At 47.4% G+C, this 19,996-nt stretch overlaps 2 protein-coding genes across 2 annotated transcripts; both read right to left on the minus strand.

The window, feature by feature from the left end:
- Window positions 1-1,261: 1,261 nt before the first annotated feature.
- On the minus strand, window positions 1,262-6,537 carry LOC146182534 (beta-galactosidase-like). Its single transcript, XM_084575970.1, has 3 exons — window positions 5,074-6,537; window positions 3,014-3,307; window positions 1,262-1,408 (listed from the first exon to the last, which is right to left on the minus strand). The coding sequence occupies exons 1-3, from the start codon at window positions 6,535-6,537 to the stop codon at window positions 1,262-1,264; spliced, it is 1,905 nt and encodes a 634-aa protein (XP_084432096.1).
- A 3,577-nt stretch (window positions 6,538-10,114) lies between these two features.
- On the minus strand, window positions 10,115-17,309 carry LOC146182535 (beta-galactosidase-like). The gene is made up of 3 exons (XM_084576013.1): window positions 15,846-17,309; window positions 12,774-13,067; window positions 10,115-10,258 (listed from the first exon to the last, which is right to left on the minus strand). The coding sequence occupies exons 1-3, from the start codon at window positions 17,307-17,309 to the stop codon at window positions 10,115-10,117; spliced, it is 1,902 nt and encodes a 633-aa protein (XP_084432139.1).
- Between the last annotated feature and the right edge of the window lie 2,687 nt (window positions 17,310-19,996).

Consider the following 19,996-nt stretch of genomic DNA (forward strand, 5'->3'; position numbering starts at 1 on the left):
GTAGCTTTCATGCATTCCCCGAACGAGTCTACACGCCACCACTTCGTTCTCCTTTTTCACAAGCGCAACCGTCCACTTTGTCATTCTCTTGCACACTTTGTCATTCTCTTGCACATGCGCAACACCGCGCGGCGCAGCGTAATTGACGTAACAATATGAAATGCTAAACAATACGGCTTTCGCCAGTCCTGATAGCGCAGTTAAATGTTTTACAGACGCAATTAAACTAATCAATTCTGCCTGAGAATAGTTATTTCGTGCGCTCTGTTGTAATACATTTCTCTAAGGCATTTGAATCGATTATTCATATTGCTTTATTGAACAACAAAGTTAAGTTTTATGATGCGCCTGGCCGGCAAATTAATAGAAAGTTTCCTATCAAATAGACGTCAAGATTTTTGTATTATGGAGTTTTCGAGTTGTTAGGTAATATTGGATTCTCAAATTGTCATTGATTTACCAGTATCTCCTAATTATTCAAAACATTTCGAGTAAGTAAGGAAGTTTGTCTTAATTATTCGACATATGTTTGAATACTTAATTACTCCAAACATTTTTGAATAATGAGGAAGTACTGTAACCAAAAAGCCCTCATCTCTAACATCCACATTACATTAAGTTATTTCATGTTTGCATTACTCCGGTTTGCAAAAAATATTTCTAATGGTACACGCGCCCTTTATTAATGAAGTTAGAATTTACATTATACGGGAACACTAATTACACTGTGCTACGCATTTATTTGTAGTATTTTAGGCTACGGTATAACACCTTAGGTAAACAAGCATTCTATTTGCCTCGCGCAATTGCACTATCTCTATACGGGAGCGGAAGGATTTACTTCGCTTTTTGTCTTGATTAATCCAGATTAATTTAATACATGTTTTTCATATCTTCACAATTTAGTTCTGCCTAGGAATTATACTAAGGCTGGCAAGTTTATTATGCGTTTTCAGGCTGATTGTACTGGCGCGGTCTGCCTGGCGAAATAAACAATAATTTCATACTTGCACCTTTTTAAACTAAAATGAGAGGTATTCTTGTTTAATCGCACCGAATACTTTCCACTCTGTGTGTTTACTTGTACTCTTCTTGTTGTTTTCATCATGTTGACAGTATAGGATATCCTGGCTGCGGTTACATAACCTTGGTACCTCCTTTTTTTTAATCTTTATTTTGAACTTAAAAAAAAATTGAAACGAGCTTTTTTTTTCTTTAATGGCTCGATTTTGGTAGCAACCACTAGTACGAAAAAGAACAGTTAGTGAGCCACAGGTCCGTCGATGTTCGGAACGTCCACAAAGCTGATCGTTCGGTTGTCTCTGGGCGCAGACTCGGTTTCGAAGAGTAGCACCACGTTCTTCTCCGGGTATGGTCGGAGCAGCCCTCCCGGAACGTACAGGGTCACCTACGCAAGTTATGTGGCAGTGTTCTGGTCAAGCTGTCTGCGGTAAACCATAGAGGCACACGGAGTTTATTATACTTCACTTTCGAAATTGTAAAGGGTGATAGGACTGCCTATTATTCTGGTTTAAAAATGAGAGGCTGATACTGAAATCGCAAGTTGCGGTTTGTGCCTAGCACGTACTACTGCCGCAATCTGGCCGCTCCATCTCTTTCCGTCCACCCACCCACCCACCCACCCACTTACCCACCCACCCATCCATCCATCCATCCATCCATCCATCCATCCATCCATCCATCCATCCATCCATCCATCCATCCATCCATCCATCCATCCATCCATCCATCCATCCGTCCGTCCGTCCGTCCGTCCGTCCGTCCATCCGCTGTCCATCTGCCCGTCCGTCCGTCTGTCCATCCATCCATCCATCCATCCATCCATCCATCCATCCATCCATCCATCCATCCATCCATCCATCCATCCATCCATCCATCCATCCATCCATCCATCCATCCATCCATCCACCCACCCGTCCATTCATACGTCCGTCCATCCGTCCGTCCGTCCGTGCGTCCATCCCCCCACCCCTCTCTCTCTTCTGTCTCTCTCTCTCTCGCCCTATATATCTCTCAACATGAATTTAAAGTGGTTAAATTAAGCTACAACGCCTGAAGCGCGTGTAATATTGTGCATTCAAATTGGTTTAAAGGAAAAGAAAGGCGCAATATATCTACCACTTCTCCGCGGACGCTTGAGCCGCGCATTAAGAGAAGTTGAGGAAGAAAGGAGCGCTGGTGTAAAGAGAAAAAGAGGTACAGTAGTGTAGTACAGTGAAGTAATTTCAACTTCAACCCGGCCGCCGGCGGTTGTGTTTCGGACAGGCGCCAGTGTGCTGTGCGATGTCAGTGCACGTTAAAGTTCCCTAGGTAATAAAAATTACTTCGAAGCCCTCTACTACGGTATCTCTTTCTCTCTTTCCGCTTTCATTCCCACCTTCATCCCTTCTCTCTCGGTTGGTTAATGTGTCCACAGAGAAAAGGGTGACATATATGCGGCGCTTTTCCTTTCCTGTGAATCAATCAATACATTTAAAGGCGTTTAACGCTTTGCCAGACTCTGTCAGTCTATCAATGCCAAACAATCGCGGACTGAACAGCCGGTTTTAAAGTAGCTAACGCGTTTCTTCAAAGCGAAGCTGAAAACGGCTTAACAATTTTTATAAATTTCGACAAATGCATTATAACGAGAGCTGGTCGGGTAGAATGCGTGTAGGAAAGTTCCTAATCCGTGTTAGAACAACGAATTTTCACTTTTAACCTGTCGTCGACTAAGCAAGTCACTGCCCCACGTGGATCCATTGTTTGCTTGTTTGCTTGCCTCGCATTAATTCCCTTAGTTTTGTTTCTTTATTATTCCCTGACCGGTTGTTTTTGTACGTTCGTTGGTTTTATTCTTTCATTGAATAATTTTATAGATTTTGTTCGTTTCCTTGTTAGCTGTTTCTAAGGCAGAATTTTCTGGGAACGAGTCTCTCAGTTAACTATACTTCCGTTCGCTTACTTTCGCCCTCTTGCTAACCACTACGTATATACTGCACATCGTATTTACCTGGGGCCCGATGCTGGGCCAGTATCTCCCCAAGTTGAAAGCGTTGACGAATGCGACGCCTTTGCCCCATCCCGTGGGATCCAGGAACGTGTCCAAGGGCTTCTGGCCTTCGGGCAACACAAAGCTGCCGAAATACGCACCCGGAGCGATGCAGTACGCATCTGTGTTCGAGGTACCGAAGGCGTCCACCAGGTCACTAACAGCTGACAGAAGCGGTGCGTTGCCCAAAGGAAGCGGTTCCATTGTAAAGCCGAAGAGTTCGCGATGGTCCAGACTGACTTCCGTGGTAATTCCCTGCAAGCAGAACGTCGAATGTTTGGTGCTCTAAATTTGCTGACTCACCTGGATAATTTCATCACATTTGGAGTGATATCGCTATCTGTGTTGAGTGGTTGTATTTATTGCGTCCTTGGTAGCCGTGACAATAGACGTTGCGCAAGAAATGATGGACCATTTGGCGTTGTTAGGCGAAGTGTCAGACCTGAGCGCATAGCACTTCGGATTTTACTTCGGGTTCGATTCGAAACTCGGTTTTCAAGGTGAAGAGGCTACACACGAATAACAGGGGGAAAGTTAAGCCTAACACTAAGTGCACGTGCGATACCGCTAAAGCTTTCCGTCCGCGGGTGGTCTAGATGATACTTGTTCGCATACAGAAACGTTAATAATCGATTAATTACTTATCTCTTAATTCGTGCCTCTATCATTTTGTACATATTCATTAAAGTGCAGTCGTAAGCAATCTAAATATGTGAACGATCACACGACATAAATAACTATGAAGTCCCTCTTTAACCAATTCGTGCTGATGTACCGACGTGTCCTTGAAGTAGTGTGTCTTACAAACTTTCCAAGTGTCGTGGGCAGTTTGATTTCCATCTCATACGCCCAATCCAAATGAGAAGCACTAGTTTGCAGTGCCTGCCTCGTCATATGGCCCTGTGACGTTTATCCCGTAGGTCAAACAGTTCCCAACCATGCAGGTTTAGTATCACCTGCCACAGTCGTGATTTTTCGTTCACAGTACCGCCGACAAGACGGAATGTTAAAGGAGCGATAGAATGAGCGGGGCGCTATGCTGCTCCGATGACGATGTCTCTAGTGACCACCCCTCCTTCCGTACGCATCTTATTACGAAGGCACAGCACCATAGTTCATGCACTTTGTGCGACAAAGCACAACAAATAAAAAGAGGAAAGAAAAAGTACACATCAAACCAAATGTCCAATTTGCCCGATATCGAAATCACAATACTCATACAAGCGCCCGAGCAGAGTTTGTAGGACCTAGCTCGGAGTAAAAAATGAAAGAGCACTACAGAATCTGCATTGCGCAGTAATTCAAAAGCGCGGATGCTACTGTTGGTTGCTTCTGGTTGCTTCTAGTTGCTCAATTGACTTCTTGTTTACCCATTTTAGTCTTTGGAACTTTCAAATTGCGCGCCAATCCCCTCATATGTCGTTAGCCATTTGTTATTGAGACCATTTTCGCCTTTATTTTTAATTTTTTACCTTTATATAATCATCTAATTAATTTATTGGCCTAATTATTTTTAGACACAACATTATGGCACCATCTATCGATTGACACGTCTCCTTAACCTCTACCACTTCTCAATTACTCACAACTGCTGCGGACACAATTTTGCTGACGCGGTCTGTGAACACCCGTGAAGTAATGCTTTGCGTTAATAAAGTAGTACTGCAACATGCAAAAATCGGGAGGGAATTGCAGTGACCCACAGCTTTTCTTTACTCTTTCTATCCTGTTTATGCTGGTCATTCGTATTTTAGAGGTTATATTTCTCACGTATGTAAAATTTTGGTGGTTGACTCGTGGCAGTCTGGCTATACGCCATTTAATTAGCGTTAAATAATATGCAGCAAGTTCGGAAAGAACCAGAATGCTACTTGCGTGCACTAAACCACTCCAATCTCAATTACTAACAAGAGGCCTATCTTCACTATTTTTCTTCTTTTTATTTTTTAAAAGCTACATTAAATCTATATAAGCGCCTTGTTAAATATTCCTTAAATATTCTCCCTGCTCTACAAGCTTACCTTAGGGTCGTAGTTAAGCTCGCCGACGTTGATCCGGCCAGTGTTCTCCACGAGAATGGTAACATTCTCTCCTTGCTTGACGACTACTGGCACCCTGAATATTTGCTGATCATCATTGGTCAGAATTGTCCTCGTATGCGATGTGAACACGTAGCCCCTGTCTTTGACTCGTGGCACCGCAAGAGACGCCGGACTGGTTGGCCTAAACGGCACCCTCGTCGTGTACAGTACGTAGCCGGAAGCATGTCCCAACTCTTCGAACGCCAAAACAGTTCGGGAAGATACCGGCTTTATGCAGTCGTGCTGGCGACAATAAGCTCTTATATCATCGAGCGTGGCGCAAGAATCGAGCTTCATGAGACCAATCTTGAGCTTGGGCGCTGGAACCGGAAGCGTTTCGTTCGGTAGAGGAAGGTACCGTCCCACAATATGCCTGATCTTGAAGTACATGTCTGTGGGATCGCCCGCCTCCGTCAGTGGCGCTCCGTAGTCGTAGCTTGTAATCTGCGGAGCCGTATTGGCTCCATTGGTGAACCCGAAGTTCGTGCCACCGTGGAACATGTAAAAGTTGACTGACGCGTTGCTCTGCAAAATCTTCTCGAAGGTCTTCAATACTAGATTCTGGTCGACATTAGCATGTGGATGTCCCCACTCGTCCGGCGAGCCGGGATAGTATTCGGTGACGACGAGGGGTCCTTCTTTCATCGCCCTTCGCATTGTCGAAAACATAACATCCACGTCTGCGTCCGAGCCGAAATTGGCCGTTACCAACGTGCCGTCAGCATAGTCGCATTCGTACGCCCAGTCGCTGGGCTTGTTGGTCCTGAAAAGAACGACGTCATCGCCCAAGTACTGCCTCGTAATGTTGACTAGGTGCTGCATGTAATCCTTGTCGCAACTAACGTACTCTCCGTACTCGTTTTCGATTTGAACGGTGATGATGGGACCGCCATTTTTGTACAAGTAGGGCTTCACCATGGGCAGCAGCACGCTGAACCACTTGTCCACACGCGAGATGTAAGAAGTGTCCGAAGACCTGTACTTCATGCGGCGGTCCAAGCTCAGGAGCCAATAAGGCAACCCTCCGTTGTCTCGCTCGGCACATATGTATGGACCGGGCCTGAGCACCACGAGTAACCCGACTTCCTTGGCGGTGTCCAGGAAAGCCTTGAGATCGTAGTCGCCCTCGAAATAGAACTTATCAGGCCCCACTTCGTGGCCGCTCCACTCCACATAAGTCTGCAGGGCGTTGAGGCCAGCTAGCCTCATCTTCTGCATGCGGTCTTTCCAGTACTGCCTGGGTACGCGGAAGTAGTGCATTGAACCAGAAATGTAGCGAAAAGGTTCGCCATCCTTGAGGAACACGTTGTTGCTGTAGTCGACGACGAAGGATCGGTTGCTGGAAGCATTGCTGGCCCACGCTAGTAAGACAATGATCGAAGCAAGAAGAGAAGAGTGAGCCATGCCAGGTGTAAAGTCTCGCCAATGTAGCTCGCTTGGATTACACAGATCTGAATCTGGGCAGGCGACGTTTCCTTCCGGTCGAAGTGGATTCAGAAAAATGGCGGGGTCAAGTCTAAAATGAGTTCAGCAGCGACTGCAGCATAGCCTATGAGTGCGAGCTGAAACACTCAAACACCGAAATTATAACTGACTGGAGTGATTTTGCGGTAACCAAACAAGGCCAAATAATTAACTACCTGTTTACATTTGTCAGGTACAGTATTTTTGCAGCATTAGACTAAATTTTGTAATTTTATTTAAGCACGCTTATTGCGCCCTCTGTTTCGGACCGTTTAAACCAGCAGCGCGATTTTGCTGGCCTTCGTGCAGTTAGCGATCGCATCAGTGGGCCAGGGGAGTTTGTTATGACTGCAGTGCGGGTGCCTACAATGGCGCGGTATACAGCGTGTAAAATCAGCTCCCATGTCTCAACACTTGCCGGCTTCGATGTTTGTCTTCCAGGCCGGTTGCTTCTTAGAGAAAGGTGCGATGCGAGGGATGAGTTGTTTAAGGAATTTGATATTCAAATGCTTCCGAGTCTTATTATTTGTTTGTTTTTCGTTTTCCTTGTGTGCAGTCGGTGCGAAATCTTTTTGATGTGCTGTCGCACGCTTCTCGCTTCCTTCGATACGTTTGACCCTGTATGCAATGATGGGCACAAGACATGTGACGAAGTGACACTCCGTGGCGCATTGCGACAGTCCGTACTGCACCGTCGTTGCCGCACAACGTCGTTTCGCGCTGAACTTTCCCTCCTGACCTCTTTCTTGTTAGTGTCTTCAGGTTTACGAATCCTCACTGATCGCTGATATATGTGGGTCGTTGCTGCCATTGTCAAAAATTTTCTGCGGTGATTTATCACTATCTGTGTGGTTTTTATATATATATATATATCCCGGATGTATGCCAACGACATTTTTCTAATACTTTTGTAAATGTGCAGTTACGCCAGCGCTTTATCGATAATACCGTGCTCTACTGAGAGTAGAAATATTGAAAACACCCTTTGCACCACCTTTAACTTTATGACGTGGCAGCTGGAATGGTACCCGCTTGCCAGAAGCCCTTGCTGATATTTACATATCCAATTACTTTGCCACTCAATCACTCAGTAGTATCTTATTTGTGCCTCTATTATCCTCCATATACTCATTAACATACAGGCGTAAGATACCACATCATATTGTCACGGCGTTGGTGACGGGCTAGACTAAGAGAGCAGGTACACGTAAGAGTTCACGGTCACAGTTTTAGATATGTCCTGCGAAGGCGGAGCCGTTTCACTTCAACATCTTTCGCTCCGAGCGCCCCCTGGCAGTATGGAAGACCGCAGTACATAGTTGTGTCAATTCCCTCTTTTGACCAGGTCAGATATCTTTATTGAATTGCAAGGTAAAAGCCATCCAATATGCCTTCGTGACCTAAGGGCAGCGTTTCTAACTCGGTAACCAAGAGTCCTGAAAAGCTGCATTGCCACCTCTGCCACCAATCACAAAGGCGAAGCCGTAGTTGGCAGTGCCTTCCGTGTCACATGGCTATGAATACAGCTGCCAACGGCACCTGCCAGAGTCAAGCCAGTGATTTCGCCTCACGACGACGATCCTTAACGCAGCCGCGTTAATAGAGAGTTTTAGATTACCGTGTCCGCGATTCGCTACCGTGATCCGCCACCGCGCGTTTTACTGCGCATGCCCAGACCTCCTTGACGCCGACAGATGGCGCCACATACTCGATGTCGGCACATAGACCTGACGCGTCGGGACGAATAAGCTTGTGCGCCCCGCCCACGCGCGGTAGAGGGTCACGGTGGCGGATCGCGGATCACGGTAAGCTAAATCTCTCTAATATTTGCTCGAGGATTACCGTATTTTTGCGACTGTAAGCGCCGCAAAATTTCACAAAAATTTGGATGCATGCAAGCATCCTTTCGTTTGCGACGAAGAGAGTAGACAAGGCTTCTCAGTGCACTTCCTCAGTCAGTCGTTAAGCCAGAGCTCAATCTCTGGCTTCTTGTCTCGCGGCGTTCCGACGCTGTACGTCACCGCTGGCGGCAGGCGGCACAGAACGCGTGTTGTCATGTAGACTTGGGATGGACAGTCATTCGGCGGAGCTCGGTAGGCTTGACAGGCATCCCGCGTCCGTGTCGTTCTTTTGGGTGCCAGCTGTTTTACAGTCGCTACGAAAGTCGGAATGAGCTCAAAGGGGACTCATTGAACTTCAAGCAAACAGTATTCGCGTTTGTCGAAGATCTTTGCCAAGTTAGATTACGAAATAAAATGTTCTCATTATCGTCTCGTCAAGATATCGCCACGAAAACAAGAACGGGTGGAGTTATCTCACATTTTTCGAATGTCAACACCCCCCCCCCCCCCCCCCACACACACACACACACACCACTTCGTCCTCCCTTTCAGTTTAGCTAACGCAAAGAGAAGTGGGCGCTTAGAATATGGTAAATACGATAGTACTAATAATCTTTATGCAAAGCCGCTCTCTTTCAAAGGGTTTCTGCCTTTCTGTGCCACTGTCTTTGCCAGCCACATCTCTTCGTTTTAAACTTGTACTCGATAACAAGATCTCGAGCATATTTGAATGGCAAATAGGTCATCGCTGGCTCAAAGGAGGTAACCCTCAACAGATACCCCCAAATACGACGCTGTGAATCCAAGATATCACCATTCGCACCAAAAACGCACGTGTAGACATGACGTGATGATTGATTCATATAGGAAAGGAAAGGCGCAATATCTGTCACGCTTGTTCTGGGGATACTTTAACCGCACCGTAAGGGAAGCGAGGAAGGCTATGGAGGGATCCGGAGCAATTTCGACCACCTGGAGATCTTTAACGTGCACTGACATCGCACAGTACACAGACGCCACTCCGTTCCGCCTCCATCTTACTTTTACCACGTCTTACCACTGCACCACAGTGGCGGTCAAGAAATCGGCTGACCCTTCAGAATCCATGGCCGTTGGTGGACCCATGAGCCGCTATATATAAACGAAACAGTGGCAGATTTCGTCCTTTTGAACATCCGGCGCCAGCATTGTCGGCGTAGGCGTCGGTAGCCAAAAATCGCTGGAATTGCAAAAGAAATAAAAAAAGGATTTTAATTGGCACGTGACGTCACCATGCACCGAATGGTCGTCGGGCTGAGTGACGTCACGAGGCTATGCGAATTCGCAGGCGTTGCCAACTCACGCTTCTCCTTTTTAGATGGTTTAGATGGTCGCGCGATCGTGTGATAATCTTTGTATGTGTGGCATAATAGTGGCGTAATAGAGAGAGGGGCGTGCGTTCTGATGTTTGTTTGTGGAGTTTATCCCAAAGCGACTCAGGGTATGAGAGACGCCGTAATGGAGGACTCCGGAAATTTCGACCACGTGTGGTCCTTTAGCGTGCACTGACTGACAGTTACATGACATTGGGACATCTTTTTGATGATTTTTAATTTGACCTTAAAATGATAAAAACAAATTTTCTTTCTTTTTACTTGCTCGACTTTGGCAGCAGACACCGCTACGAAAAGGAACAGTTAGGGCACAGGTCCGTCGATGTTCGGAACGTCCACAAGGCTGATCGTTCGGTTCTTTCTGGGCGCAGACTCGGTCTCAAAAAGCAGCACCACGTTCTTCTGCGGGTGCGGTCGAAGCAGCACGCCGGGAACGTACAGGGTCACCTGCGCACGTTATAGGTGGTAGCGGAAGATCATTTCCAGTGCTATGAGGAGGATTGCTCTTCAAGGACTTTCTTTTGCCTTATGACGTTGTCTCCCATGTAGTAAGGGAGCAAACAAGTGCCATGAAGGGGGCTTCGCCCCCACTATTTGTTCCGATGGCAATAAAATGTTTCTACCACCACCTGGTCAAGCGATGTGCGGTAAACCTTAGAGGCTAACGAAGTTCTATACTTAGCTTTCGCTATTGTAAAAGGTAATAGGGCTTTCTACTGTTCTTATTTAAAAATGAGAGGCTGACACCGAAACTGCGAGTTGCGTTTTAGTGCTTAGCACTTACCGCTACCCGCAATCACGGACTTTGCCGATGTCTGTCCGAAGCCACTCTCCTCTCTCTCTCTGTCTGTCTCTTATAATTGGTTCACAGGAAGGGAAAGGCGCGGTAACTGTCTCGCTTGTTTTCTGTGGACACCTGAACCGCGCCGTAGGAGAAGGAAGGAAGGTGGGAGTGAAAGTGGAAAGAGAGAAAAAGGGGCCGTAATGGAGAGCTACGGAGTAATTTAGACCACCTGGAGTTTAACGTGGCGTCCGTGGGCTGTGCGATGTCAGCGCAAGTTAAAGATCCCTAGGTGGTCGAAATTACTCCGTAGCCCTCCACTACGGCTCCCCTTTCTCTCTTTCCACTTTCACTCCCTCCTTCCTCCTTTCCCTTACGGCGCGGTTCAGGTGTCCACAGACACAAGTGTGACAGATACTGCGCCTTTCCCTTCCTGTGAACCAACCAACCAAGTTTAACGTGCGCTGACATCGCACAGCACATGGACGCAACCTCGTTTCGCCTGCATCGAAACGCAGCCGCCGCGGTCGGGATCGAACCCGGGAACTCCGGCACAGAGTCTGTCTCTCTCTGCATGAATTTTAAGTGGAGAAAGAGAAGGTAATGACGCGCATCACGCGACTTAGCAGTGAGGAGCAGAGACGCACTCCTCCCTCCGGCTCTCAGCGGCCTTGAAACCTGGAGAGAGAAAGCAGCAACGAAGTTAAGGGGGCGTGGGCGACGCGCAGCTGCTCAGTCCTGAGTAACACGCGCTTGTACAACACTGCCCGGTGACTGCCGCGGCTTCCACAACCCCTACTCTCTAATGGGGTTCATCTGTGGCCCCACCGCTTCCTACTAAGCTGAAACGCCTGAAACGCGTGGAAATTTCTAAATTGAAATTGGTTCATAGAAAAAGAAAGGCGCAATATCTGTCATACGTCCCGATGGACACCTGAACTGCGCAATAAGGAAAGGGAAGAGGGAGTGCAAGTGTAAACAGAGAAAGAGGTGCCGCATTGGAGGGATACGGAGTAACTTCCACACAAACCCAGCCGCCAGCAGCTGCGTGTGTGCTGTGCGTTGCCAGTGCTCGTTTAAGATCGCCTGGTGATCGAAATTACTAAACTCTCGCCTGCCCCCGAATTTTTATCTGTTGTAGGCCGTCACTGCACCCGCCACTGCTTAGGTGGTGGACGACGGCCGTTGTTGCGGCGCGTGTCTTTCTCTCCCTCTTCCTTTTCTTTCTTCTCTATTTTCTCTCCTGTCTGAAACGAAGAGGCGTCCGTGTGCTGTGCGATGTCAGCGCACGTTAAAGATCCCCAGGTGGTCGAAATTACTCCGTAGCCCTCCACTAGGGCTCCTCTTTCTCTCTTTCCACTTTCACTCCCACCTTCCTCCCTTCCCTTACGGCGCGGTTGCGGTGTCCACAGAAAACAAGTGAGACAGTTACCGCGCCTTTCCCTTCCTGTAGATAGATCTAAAAAAATAGATCTCTTCTGTCTGCACGAGTCAGCGGAGGTGACTCAGCTACAAAGCCAGTAGCAGGCCCGTGCATTTTCTTTTCCTTCTTCCTACAGCCACAACAACAACAACAACTCTCTACTATGGCACCTCTCTCTCTTTCCGCGTTCACTCCCACCGTTCTCCCTTCCTTTTCAGCCGGTTCAGGTGTTGACAGAAAAAAGGATGACAGATATCACGCATTTCCTTTGCTGTGAACCAATTATTATATTTAAGTACGTTTAATGATTTGCCAGACTCTGTGTGAGTCTATCAATGCCAGAAAATCGAGAAATGAGTAGATGGGGCCAAAGGCTACCGAATTGCGTCTAATCGATTACTTATAACGAGAGCTGGTCAGGTTGGATGCATGTAGAAACGCCCCTAATCTGGGTTAGATTGGTGCGAACTTTCAATTTTAACCTTGTGGCAGAAGCGAGTGACTGCCCCACTAGGATCCATTGTCTGCTTGCCTCCCTGTTACCTCCCTTCGTTTTGTTTGTTTATTACTCCCTGGCAGTTTGTTTTTGTACATTCATTGGTTTCATTGCTTCATTAATTTTATGATTTGCTCGTTTTTTTCTTTCCTCCCTGTTTCTGTGACAAAATGTTCTGGAAACGAGTATCTCAGTTTACTTCCGTTCGCTTACTTTCGCCCTCTTCCTAACCACTACGTATTATACTGCACATCGTATTTACCTGGGGCCCGATGTCCGGCCAGTATCTCCCCAAGTTGAAGCCGTTGACGAATGCGACGCCTTTGCCCCATCCCGTGGGATCCAGGAACGTGTCCAAGGGCTCCTGTCCTTCAGGCAACACGAAGCTGCCGAAATACGTGCCCGGAGCGGTGCAGTACGTATCCGTGTTCGAGATACCGAAGGCGTCCACCAGGTCACTAACAGCTGACAGAAGCGGTGCGTTTCCCAAAGGAAGCGGTTCCATGGTCCAGCCAGTGAGGGTGCGATGGTTCAGACGCACTTCCTTGATAATTCCCTACAAACAGGGCGCCGGATGTGTGGTGCTTCAACTTTCCTGAGTAACCTAGCTAATTTCATCACATTTGGAGTGACATCTCTATCTTGTTACGTGGTTATGTTCATTGCGTCATTGGTGGTCGTACACCATAATAGGCGATCCCTCAAAATGATGCATGATTTAGCGTGATTAGCCGAGTTCCACTTCTGTGCGCATATATCTTCGATTTTCACTTCGGTATCTATGTAAGGTTCTGTTCTTCAAGGTTGAGCAGGCTTCAGGCGAAGAACTTGGGGGAGACTTAAGCATAACTTTAAGTGTACGCGCGATAACGCTAAAGACTTCCGTCTGAGGATGGGCTAGAGTATACCCGTTCGCATACATGCACGTTCTTAGTCGCTTAATTAGATCTTCTTATTCTGGCCTCTATTACTTTGCAGATATTCCTTAATGTGCAGTCGTAAGCAACTGGCTTAAGTGAAAGGTCACACAACATGAGTAACTATAAATTCCTTTTTTAACGAATTCCTGCTGATTACCTCCGTGGCCTTGAAGTAGCGCGTCCTACGAACCTTCGGAGGGACCAGGAAGGTTTGATTCCCTTCTCACTAGCCAAAATCAAGAGAAGCTCCAGTCCGCACTGCCTGCCAAATCATTTGGTCTCGTGACGTCAGGTTTATCGTGCACGCCAATCAGTTTAAGCTATGTCGCATGCCGGTTTATTATCACCTGCCGCAGTCGTGCCCGTGGTTTTTCGTTCACAATTCCGACAATGCCGACAATACTTAATTCTAGAGTGGCAATAGAAAGAGTGGGGCGCTGTCTTACGCAGATGGCGTAGCGGTTAAATGCAGCGCTATTAAAAGCTGGTCTGTTCCCGACACCACTAGTTCCAAATTTAGTCGCAGCTTAGAATGTTTAATTTTATTCTGCTTTACTTCAGGTCTAGATGAACCAGACAGCCATCGGAATAGTCGGCGAGTAGATCTCCAAGTGCTACCGCACTGGAATGTGAACGGAAGAGTATAACCTTGTATGCAGGAGGGTGCCAGCTACCTTTAAGTCGGACGCATTGAATAAAGGGAGCACGAGCAATCGTTACACAAGATTCAAATAGAGCAAACCGTTAGAAAAGAAATGAAAGCAAAGCACTTCAGATTTCCCGTTACACGACATCGTACATAAGCGCTAGCATGGTTCCAGAATTGAAAACCTAAGGATATTAGTGTTTTAGAGCGCAGCTCTTTGGCGTCCGTTCCTGGGTTTCGCGGCGGCGTCGGCCTCGTAACCAGTTCCACCCCCATTTCAGCCCCCAGTTTGAGCCGGCGCTTCGGCAACTGGACGCTCGCGGGAAGAGGGGGGGGGGGGGTACACTCAGCGGCGAACGAGGGGGGCAGAAGCGCGCGCAGCAACCGAAGAGCACGAGGAAAAGGAAGGGGGGGGGGGGGGGGGGGGGGGGGGGGGGGGTCGACGGAGGCAGCGCTAGCAGCGACCGCGCTTGCAACACCGTCGCCGTCATGCAGAAAGAGGAGGAGGGGCTCCCCCTCTCTTCATGCGTGGCGGCGAGGGTGCTCTGCGGTTGCCGAAACGCCGCGGCTCGTTATCAGCGGATCACAGTGTGTGCATCCCACTCTCACTCGCTTCATTCGCTAGCGACGTCAGCGGCATCAGTCAGTCGCTGCTATCTGTTCGTCGCGCAAAGTTCCTGGGCCCACGCGTTGCTTCCCGCAACCTTACGATAACTCAATTGCGCTTCTCCAATCACAAAGCTTCTTTCATGACAGCCAAAAACTGCTAGTGGAGCGTTTCTTGACGGTATACGTGTGAAAAAAAAAAAAAAAAAAAGCTGTCTCTAATTGTACATTCGTGTCTTGCTCGAAATCTTTGCCTCAATTTATCGAAAAGATGAAATAGGTGACGAGCTGCGCTCAAATTTCGCATTAGGAAGTAACGTAATCGTGGGCAATTTTTTTTGCTCCGTCTTTTCTGCGGTGTCGCTTAACGATGGGTAATAATAAGAAATATCTTCTTCGTCCATTCGATGAGGAAAGGGTGGGGAAAAAAAGCTGTAAAACCAGCTTGACTAGCTTCCTCCTTAAACTTTTAATCTGGTTCCACATACGTTCCGCATATAAGTGGAACTTTCAAAAAAGTTCCGCTTAATAAATGGATCTTTTTTAAAAGTTCCACTTACATGCGGAACGTATGTGGAACCAGATTAAGAGCGTACCTACACAATGCCTCCCTTATTACGAAGGCATGCAGTACAGCCTCAGTGTATGCCCACTTCTTGCAACAAAACAAAAGAAATAAAAAGTGCACATCAAATCAAACCAGCAGTTTGCCCGATATCGGCATCACAATAATCATACAAACGACCGAGCAGGGTTTTTGGAGCACTTTGCTCGGCGTAAAATAAAGTGATAGAGAAACTTACAAATATTTGGAGAAAATTGCCATTGACCGAAACCTTTGATTATACTCCTCTATTCTGGTTATGGCAGTCGTTCGTATTTAAGATCCAATGTGTCGCATGTATTTAAAAGGTTATTCACTCGTGCCAGTTTCCCTAAACGCCAGTATTAGAATAGCGTTAAATGAAACCTACCAAGTTTGGTAAAGATCATAATGCTACTTGCTGGAAATAAGACACTCCGCTCTCATTTACTCACTTGGTGACCGAAAACAGCCTTATCTTTTTGTGTCTTCCTTTTTTTTTAACGCTACCCTAAATCTATGTGAGCGTTTTCTTCTTTAAAAGGTTCTTTAAACGTCCTGACCGGTATACATACTCACCTTAGGGTCGTTGTTTTTCTCGCCGGCGTTGATCCGGCCAGTGTTCTCCACGAGAATGGTAACATTCTCTCCTTGCTTAGCGACTACTGGCACCCTGAACACGCGTTTAACACCACTGGCCAGAACTGCCCTCGAGTACGGTGTGGACACGTAGCCCCTGTCTTTGATTCGAGGCACCGAAAGGAACGCCGGACTTACTGGCCGAAACTGTACCGTCGTCGTGTACACGACGTAGCCGAAAGCGTGACCCAATTCTTCGAACGACATTGGCTTTTCTGACAACACCGGCTTTATGCAGTCGTGCTGGCGACAATAAGCTCTTATATCATCGAGCGTCACGCAAGAATCGAGCTTCACGGGACCGAGCTTAAGCTTGGACGCTGGAACCGGAAGAGTTCCGTTGGGCAGAGGAAGATATCGTCCGACTATATCCCTGATCTTGAAATACATGTCTGTGGGATCACCCGCCTCCGTCAGTGGCGCTCCGTAGTCGTAGCTTGTAATCTGCGGAGCCGTATTGGCTCCACTGGTGAACCCGAAGTTCGTACCACCGTGGAACATGTAAACGTTGACTGACGCGTTACGCTGTAAAATCTTCTCGAAGGTCTTCAATACTAGATTCTGGTCGACTTTAGCATGTGGATGTCCCCACTTGTCCAGCCAGCCCGGATAGTACTCGGTAACGACGAGGGGTCCCTCCTTCATAGCAGTTCGCATTGTCGAAAACATAACGTCCACGTCTTTATCCGAGCCGAAATTGGCCGTCACCAACGTGCCCTTGACATAGCCACACTTGTATGCAGCATCACTGGGCTTGTCCGTCGTGAAAAGAATGACATCTCGTCCCAGGTAGTGTTGGGTAATGTTGACTAGGTGTTGCATGTAAGCCTTGTCGCAACTAGCGTACTCTCCATACTCGTTTTCAACTTGAACGGTGATTATGGGACCGCCATTCTTGTACAGGTAGGGCTCCACCATGGGCAACAACACACTGAACCACTTGTCCACTCTCGAGATGTAAGAAGGATCCGAAGACCTGTACTTCATGCTGGGGTTCAAACTCAGGAGCCAATAGGGCAATCCTCCGTTGTCTCGCTCGGCACATATGTAGGGACCGGGCCTGAACACCACGAGCAACCCGACTTCCTTGGCGGTGTCCAAGAAAGCCTTCAGGTCGTAGTCGCCAGTGAAGTAGAACTTACCAGGCTCCGTTTCGTGGCTGCTCCACTCTACGTAAGTCTGCAGGGCGTTGAGGCCAGCTAGCCTCATCTTCTGCATGCGGTCTTTCCAATACTGCCTGGGCACGCGGAAGTAGTGCATTGAACCTGAAATGTAGCGGAAAGGTTCGCCATCCTTGAGGAAGACGTTGTTGCTGTAGTCGACGACGAAGGATCGGTTGCTGGAAGCATTGCTAGCCGACGCTAGTAAGGCAACGAGCGAAGCAAGAAGAGAAAAGCGAGCCATGCCAGGTCTGAAGTCTCGCCAATAAAGCTCGCTTGGATTACACAGATCGTTAGTCTGAATCTTGGCAGGCGGCGTTTCCTTCACTTACTAGTAGTCAAGTGCCGGTTAGAATAGATTCAGAATGATGGCGGATATCAAGCCCTAAATGCGGTCAAGAGCGACTGCAGCATAGCCCGTGAGTGCGAGTTGAAATATTTAGACAACGAAATTATTAAACCACTAATCCGAGGAATTTCCTGTAACTAAACAAGTATAAATAATAAGCTAGCTGTTTTGGTTCATTAGTTACAGATGTTTTCTAGCATTTCACTAAAGTTTGTAATTTTATTTAAGCGTACTTACTGCGCCTTCCGTTTCTGACTAAACTAGCCGCGCAATTTTGCTGGCTTTGTTGCAGTTTGTGATCGCCGCAGCGGGCCAAAACACTTTGATATCGCTGCAGTGACGTTGTCTGCAATGGCCATTTCAATAGCAACCTGCTAGATTCAGTCCTGTGATTTCTCCTCACTATGCCAACGCTGGTGTTTCCTCTTTCTCTCGTCCCACTTTCACTCCAACCTTTCTCCCTTTACGGCGCGGTTCAGGTGTTCCCGGAAAAAAAATGTGTGAAAGATACAGCTTCTTTCATTTCCTGTAAACAAATATAAGTGAAAGCTTGACTATGCTAGGTTGACCCACTCTTCGTGTGGGCTTCATGTGACCTTCAAAGAGCTGGAGGAACTTGCCATGCAGCTCAGGTGTCGAGAGGCATCCGTGTGCATTGCGATGTCAGCGTTGTTGTTGTTGTGGCTGTAGGAAGAAGGAAAAGAAAATGCATGGGTCTGCTACTGGCTCTGTAGCTGAGCCACCTCCGCTGCCTGATTGATTGATTTATAGGAAGGGAGAGGCGCGGTAACTGTCTCACTTGTTTTCTGTGCACACCTCAACCGCGCCGTAAGGGAAGGGAGGAAGATGGGAATGAAAGTGGAAAGAGAGAAAGAGGTGCCATAGTGGAGGGCTACGGAGTAATTTCCTGGGGATCTTTAACGTGCGCTGACATCGCACAGCACACGGACGCCTCTGATTGATTGATTTATAGGAAGGGAAAGGCGCGGTAACTGTCTCACTTGTTTTCCGTGGACACCTCAACCACGCCGTAAGGGAATGGTTCCAGGAAGGTGGGAGCGAAAGTGGAAAGAGGGGAAAGAGGAGCCGTAGTGGAGGGCTGCGGCGTAATTTCGACCACCTGGGGATCTTTAACGTGCGCTGACATCGCACAGCACAACACGGATGCCTCTCATGCAGACAGAACATAAAATAGAGAAGTAGAGGGAGAGAAAGACGTGCGCCGCAACAACATCCGTCGTCCACCACCGAAACGGTGGCGGGTGCAATGACGGCCTACAACAGATAAAAATTCTGTGGCAGGCTAGCCCCCGCCGCAAGCGACAGTGACCTACCTGTCCCAGCCCCATCAGGGGAGTACCTCGTCGTGTCAGTACACGTTAAACAACCCCTGGTAATCGAAATTACTCCACAGCCCTCCACTTCTCTTTTTCCATTTTCACTCCCACCTTCCTCCCTTCCTTACGGCGCAGTTCAGGTGTCCACAGCACATGTGACAGATACCGCGTCTTTCCTTTCCTGTGACGTAATTATTGTTAATATTATTGGTAATATTATTGAGGTGTCCACGGAAAAATGTGCCACACTGTGTGTTTCCTTTCCTGTGCACGACCACACACTGTCGGCGTGGCCTAGCCATTGACCTCCTTGGAAACACAGGGCGAAGTGGGGCCATAATATACTGCTTCTTCCTTTCGCCAAGACATTCGACCGCGGATGTCAGCGCACGTTAAAGATCCCCAGGTGACTAAAATTACACCGTAGCCCTCCACTACGGCTCCGCTTTTTCTCTTTTTCCATTTTCACTGCCACCCCTCCCTTCCCTTACGGCGCAGTTCAGGTTTCCACAATACGTGTGACAGATACCGCGTCTTTCCTTTCCTGTGAAGCAATTATTATTATTGCTGTGAACAATATGGCAATAGCGCTGTGGACACGACTGTCCAGTGAAAAGTATGGCAGCGCCCAGGGAGCCCAAAATGCAAAGGTCTGACTTATATATATATATATATATATATATATATATATATATATATATATATATATATATATATATATATATATATATATATATATATATATATATATATATATATATATATATATATATATATATATTGTGTGTGTGTGTGTGTGTGTGTGTGTGTGTGTGTGTGTGTGTGTGTGTGTGTGTGTGTGTGTGTGTGTGTGTGTGTGTGTGTGTGTGTGTGTGTGTGTGTGTGTGTGTGTGTGTGTGTGTGTGTGTGCGTGCGTGCGTGCGTGCGTGCGTGCGTGCGTGCTGTCATTTCAAAGAGTGTGTAACGTCTTGGAGAGAACAGCATTTTATACAAATTGCGCCATTACACAAGCTCCAAAAAAAAAGCGGTGCGGGTTATGACCGCAATCCCGCGATTTTGGTTTTTCTTGCATGCGCATGTGTCGTCTTTTTTCCTCCACTTCGACTCTGCTATTTTAACAACTGGTGCACGGTTTTTCGGAAGTTGTCATCGCAGGCTTCGTATTGATGTCTTACATTCTCCACTGCTTTACTACTGCACGTTGTGAAACTCTTCATAATTTGGCCCTGCCGGGGTGGTGCAGTG

Source organism: Amblyomma maculatum, chromosome 8 (assembly GCF_055883805.1).
Source record: "Amblyomma maculatum isolate TAMU_Amacu chromosome 8, ASM5588380v1, whole genome shotgun sequence".
NCBI lineage: Eukaryota > Metazoa > Arthropoda > Arachnida > Ixodida > Ixodidae > Amblyomma > Amblyomma maculatum.